The sequence below is a fragment of the Dromaius novaehollandiae genome, chromosome 3 (genome assembly GCF_036370855.1).
Source record: "Dromaius novaehollandiae isolate bDroNov1 chromosome 3, bDroNov1.hap1, whole genome shotgun sequence".
NCBI classification, from domain to species: domain Eukaryota; kingdom Metazoa; phylum Chordata; class Aves; order Casuariiformes; family Dromaiidae; genus Dromaius; species Dromaius novaehollandiae.
Genome location: NC_088100.1, coordinates 83,034,360 through 83,040,548, shown reverse-complemented (window position 1 = coordinate 83,040,548; position 6,189 = coordinate 83,034,360). Strand labels below are relative to the sequence as shown.

Sequence of the window (6,189 nt, the reverse complement as noted above, 5' to 3'; positions counted from 1 at the left end):
ATTTTCCTCATATTTTTCATTAGAAAACCTGCTTTCAAGCATTTTATTTTGCCAAACTTGAAGTATGTCAGCTGAAGTTTTCCATTCTGAAAACTACAAGCAGTCAAGCATTTCTGAGGAACCCAGGGGGAAAAATATTGTTTGGAACATATGAAAAAATTGTAGTGAATTTCCATTTGAAAAGATGTAGTGTTTCTGTGGTAGGGCAGATTCTCTCCTGCTCCTACTAAGGGAAGAAGGGGTTAAGAAATTCCTGGGCTACCAAGGAGCTGCACATATGCCAGTCCTGAGGAGATGAAAGTGTGTACTCAGTGTGGATTGATGATGATGTGGTCATGGTCAACATGTCCTAAAGGGCTTTTCTGTCCAGCAAAAATCCTTGATAAAACTAACCAGAAAGCATCTTACTCCTTTGAATCTTACTTTAAGGAAATGGAGATAATCTCCCTCATATTTGGAAGAAGAACTCTTTCTGCAGAGATCAAACTGAGATTAAGAGGGGTTATTGAGATGCACACTGGCTGACTGAGGGCTGACAGAAGTTAGTTCCAGAAGGTAGGAGAACTACAAAATGGAAGCCTTTCCCTTTTACTTCTGTCCCATGAGATTGTGACAACCTCAATGCTTGCAGCAAGGACTGAAAATTTGGGTGAGGGTGTCCTTTACCTCAAGAATGTTATTCTTCTGTCTGCAAAATTTGGACCATTTTTTTTTAATTAGCAATAATTACAGTTCACACATCCTCAGTAGATGTTTTGAATTTCAGAAGAGTCTGTCCCAACTAAGCAAGCTTCAACCCACAGCTAAGAAGACCTTCCTTGCAATTGCAGCTGTGGACCATGCTAGTTTTCAGCATTTGAATAGTGACTCTTGGTGTGGAGTCCAGATGATATAGATGAGAAAGCAGCTAAATGAAGTTTGAAGACCACCATCTGGAGGTTCTCTGCAGTGGAGATAAAAACTCTTGCTGATTATCTTGCTGATAATCCATGACTGTATCAGCACGTAGCCACATGGTAGAATGTGTTCTCTCGATTTCATTTGGTTTTGAACCAAAAAAGTATTCACATGTATGTGGCACATTTGTTTTGATCATACCAGGCCTGATTCTGATATTCAGACTCCTGCTGAGTATCATCAAGCTGCACCACCACTCCTACAGCTATTGATGAGACAGTTGTGTTGTGAAGAATATCAGAATGTGATCCATAGTGACAGCATATGATTTTGCTCAGCAAAATACAGCTAAAGCCTTTTCAAAAGAACACAGAGTTATGGAATTTAAACAACTTATGTAATTATGACATATATACGCTAGGTGTAACATGTAGAAATTTGGGGTGCCAATTATATACACCATTCTTTACAGTACTGAAGGTGATCTAGCCATATTGATTATGTTTAAGTGGCAGTGGGAATCCCATTTTTTCACTTTACTTTTCTTTTTTTTTTAAGTGACCTGATTAGTAAAGTTTAGTGATTCTGTCTTGGCAAATTTAACTGAAATGGCAGGACATTTTTTCAAGGCAAAAAAAAAAAAAAAAAAAAAAGAAATCTGTCTCCTTCTACCATTCATATACATGGTCTATACTCTTACCCAGAGTCCAGGAAAGCTTAGAATACCTAGTTTAAAAAAAAAAAATCTAACACACTTTTTATAAGATCAAGACAAGTAAACTAGAAAAAAATACAAAAAAGCAGCTTTTTTTCCATAACTTTATTTTCATACTACTTAAATCTTTTGAAAATATTTAAATAGTAATTAAAATACAAAAATAGCTTACTTACATATAAGCTTATTTTAATAATATCAGACTGTAGCAACAACGTTTTCTAAAGAGATGACCTTTCTCACATACTCCCTAAGAGATAATCAGAATGCAGGATAAAGGGCAATAAAAATTCTGTAAAATTCTGCCTTTAAGCAACATCCATGCTGATTACAGTAACCCCAAAGGACTATAACAGAAGGACCATCATGGCATTTCAGGAAGACAGAAAGTTCTTCCCTCTTACAGGTTAATTTAAATAGTTGGTCACAGGCAAAGGTAGCTTCAAAAGTAGAACAGCTGTTATTTTTACTACATTTGCAATCTACAGAAAGGTGGTTCTAGTCTAGCAGAGTTTTACAGCATACATCTAAGTATAAGCACTCAAAAAGTCTTCTGAAAGCCACTTCCGTAGTGATCTGCTAGCGTGAAGTCAGAATGAGTACTCTCTTTCTTTTCTTGATCTCTTGACCTTATTTTTGCAATAAAAGTAACAGATTATATCTATACAACAGAAGAGCTTCAAGAACAGTTTGAGGAACTTGCAGAAAATTAAATCAGAGGAAAACTTCAGTTTAGAAGGGAATATTATGCTTCTTGCCCAGTTACTGGTCTCCTGTCTCTCAGCAAGTTGTTATTCTCAGAGCACCAGGGCCAAAGCTCCGTAAGTTGGGAAACATCAGGGTAGAAACAACTGGAGTTTGCCATCCAAGGTGGCTGTAGTGAGCTGCAGTTCAAAACAAAAGAATATATGGCTTTAATAAAGATCTTTCTAGTGAGTGAAGTTTGCTTTAATGGGCAATCAGTTGAATGAAGACCATTAAGAAGATATTTAAAATACTTCTATATTAAGAAAACCAGGATTCACTTCAAAAATAAAAGCAACAATAGGCTCTCCTAAACCAAGCTAGTCTGAAAATTCCTTTTTACTTTGATTTTTCTTTTCCAACTATTTTCAAGTTTGTGTCAAGATCAGCTAACACATCAACAGTCTGTGAAACTGAAGCGTATGTATAAACACATTGAAAAATCAAACAGTCTCAGTATGTAAGACTCAAGAAGGGAGCATGGAAGAAATATGAAAGAGCTGGAATGAATGAAGATGGAAAATACTCGAGATGAATTAAATCTGGCATACCAACAAATGCAGTTTTCAGATTTGTATTGGTGTTAAATGCAGTACAGCAATTTCCTTTGTAAGAAAGTATACTGAAAAAGGCAACAAACCTATAAAAAGGCAAGCCTCAACGACATGCATTAAGAGCCCTCAATTGCAGTAGCTTTCTTTCATGTATCTCACGAAATCTTAAATATTAGAGAAATACTATTTTCTGCAATTACGTCTACAAATAAGCATTTGAAATCCTACTGTACTTTGGAAAATGAAGATCTATAAACAGCATCTTTCATTCAAGAGGTTTACTCCTTGCATATTAAGATTTACGGTTACTGATACCAGTGACAAAACCGAAGAGCTGGAACCAGAATTGTATCTCATGCTCTAATCAGTTCATCACAACTGCTCTCACCAAATCACTAATAGTTCTGCATAACTTTTCCTCATCCTTAGTTTTCTTAATTTATGCTTTGTCTTTGACACATTTACTCATTTATTTTCTTCCTTTGGCTAAAGTGGCTCTGTGGTCAATAAATTATCTTCTTGGCTTTTGTATTCCTTCCTTCAGTATCTCCAGTGACAAATTCTTTTAATTTCTCACAACTGTTATCTCCTCCTGGGCTGTGACTTTGGTTCCTTTATTTTCTTCTCGCTCACTTACATAATCTTAAAACTATAGACTACTCAGAACTGTCCAGTCTGCTGTTTCTAACTGTATTCACTTCAGCCATCCAAGACAATTACATCTCTCACAAAGACTTTCATTGGCTCCTTATCTACCTCTGTAACTAATTATTGGAAAGATGATATGTCTATAAAGTATCTGAGTAATCTATCCTTTCTAAGTTTCTATACACATTTATTGTTTTTATTATTATTTAATTTGACTATTGAAGAGCTGACCTAATCCTATAAATCTGAGATGGATTTTATTCTAATTGAAGATTCATTATTAAGAAGATAATGTAGAATCCTTGTTTAGTTCTCAAATGAAAAGAAAATAATTGTAAGCCAACTGAATTCTATCCCGAATTTTTACAACACCCAAGGTCATCTAGTCCAATTTCTTGCTCTAAGTGGGACCACTGAAAATACTAGATTAGGTCAGTCATGGTTTTGCCTAACTAAATCTTGAAAAACTACAAGGACAGCAGATTTGACAACCTATTCCAGTGCTGCACTGCCCTCCTAGTGATTTTCTTTTTTCTAATGTCCAGCTTGAACCTCAAAAGCCGCAATGTGTGGCATATCCTCTGACACTACTGAGACACGGCTTCCATTTCCTAAATGTAAATGTATTGCCTAAACTACTATTACATTCCTCTTCTAGAGTCCTGCTGTTTTCATCCTCCATTAAAAATGACCTTCCTACTTCATCTAACCACCTTATTTCCACACTTCCCACAACACAAAACCAGAGAAAAATAGAAAGATTTGCTGATTAAAAAAGCCCATCTTCTGTCCTCCAGACTTCTCCTTGCTGGTCCATGTGCTCTAGGCTGTTGATTATCTTAGTACCCCTCTGCTAGACTCCCCTCAGCTTCTTAACATCCCACCTGAACTAGTGGTCCCAAAATTGGGACCATAATCCAAGTATGGCCTCACCAGCACTGAGAAGAAGGGTGATCCCTTGATCTGCTGGCCATACTACTATGGCTACATAATATAGCCCAGTGCATGGCTTGCCTTACTCTCAATGAGAGCGTACAGATGGCTCAAATTCAGTTTGGCAAACACAATAACCCAAAGGCCGGTTGCACATTTTGTGCCAATGCATGACTTAAAATGTTCCAGATGCAGAACTTTGCACTTCTCCTTAATGAAAATCTTCATGAGATTTCTTTGGACCAGTACTCAGGTTTATCAAGGTCTCTTTAGATTACAGTTCTGCCATTCAGCATGTCAGCTACTTCCCCTAATTTAGCTTAATCTGCAAACTTACTAAACACTTTGGCAGTCTGTCTTGCCGTTCAGGTTGCTGATGAAAACAGTGAATAATAGGGACCCCAGAACAAAAATAAAATATTATAAAAAAACCCCAAAATATTATAATGATAAGGAGACAGTTACAAGTTTGAAGGTTCAGTTCAAGCTGAAGTCTACATGCTCACCTGAAACTTATCCAACTTTTTAGCATGGTAAGATTAAGTGCCATAATCACTTTTGGAATCATATTCAGCAGTTTTTTAAATGTTACGCTAAAGCCTATAGCTAATCCAAAATTTTAGTTTGCCTTTTGAAACTGAGTTTATTGACATGTCATCTGCCTCTACAGACCTGTTCTGCTGTGTTAGCTGACTTTAACTCATGTACTTATTTACTCCTTCCTCCTACTGGAATAGGACAGAAAGATCATACAGCTATAGAAGAGTGTGCCAGACTACCGCATAAGTAGAATTGTCATGTAAATTCCTGTGAAAAAATTTGTAAATATTTGTACATTTGTGGCCATGTCTACATCAGCGAGTAGGACAGCACAATAGCAGTGTATCTGCACAGCGAAACTGTTGGTACTGAGGACCAAACTTCCACATTATATGCACGTTTCCTGGGTTTAACTTAAACTAGCTCTAGTCTAGTCCAATAGATTGAAAGTCTGGTAGCAGACTGAGTGAATCATTGCAGCTCATCTTTTAGTTTAGCTTAGTCTGAGAGAAATCCAGTTCACACCCTTGAGTGTTCAGTCATGAGACCCAAAGCGGGATAAGTGAGGACAACTGGGAGAGTCACTTCAAAAGTGCATTTCTGCTTCAAACAAAATTGCTAATATGCACCCACAGGAAGTCTAGTTTAGCCTTCAGATTACGTTTCTGTGCCTGATTGCTAAAAAAGCCTTTTCACTTGTAGAAGTGGCATATTTGTTTCAGAAGTGACTGAAGATAAATGCAGAACTTCCATACCAACAGCTTTACACTGTGTGCTACATCTTGGACAATACAGAAATTTTAATTAATAGTACAATTCATTTCATTTTACCAAAGATAATAGCAATCTATATTAAAACAGATGAACAGAGCTACTAAACATCTAACCTGCTGGCTCCTTGAGCTTTCTGAACTATTACACTAAGAGCTATCAAAACTGACAACTGAAGAATATGCTCACCTATATTTAGAATCCATACAAGTTTGAATAAACATTTCAAGAAAAATAAATTAATGTTTAATTTATGCCAATATTTCACTTCCAAAAATAAGCAATGTTAGTTTAAAATGTTACAGTGAGCAGCAGTTCCAGAAAGTACTGCTCACATACCAAAATCTGTGCACCTAGTGCAGAAACATAATTCTAACAAGCAGGAAA

The 6,189-nt window shown here is 36.5% G+C and overlaps 1 protein-coding gene across 3 annotated transcripts in view; it reads right to left on the bottom strand.

The window, feature by feature from the left end:
* Positions 1-1,721: 1,721 nt before the first annotated feature.
* Positions 1,722-6,189, bottom strand: part of WDR27 (WD repeat domain 27) — a 140,896-nt gene continuing 136,428 nt past the window's right edge. For all 3 annotated transcript variants that reach the window (XR_010388472.1, XM_064509299.1, XM_026117313.2), the window contains one exon: positions 1,722-2,496. Coding sequence is in view for 2 of the 3 variants with exons in the window: in XM_064509299.1 (XP_064365369.1) it covers positions 2,449-2,496 (48 nt within the window). In the remaining variant the exon portion in view is untranslated. The remainder of the gene's footprint in view (positions 2,497-6,189) is intronic.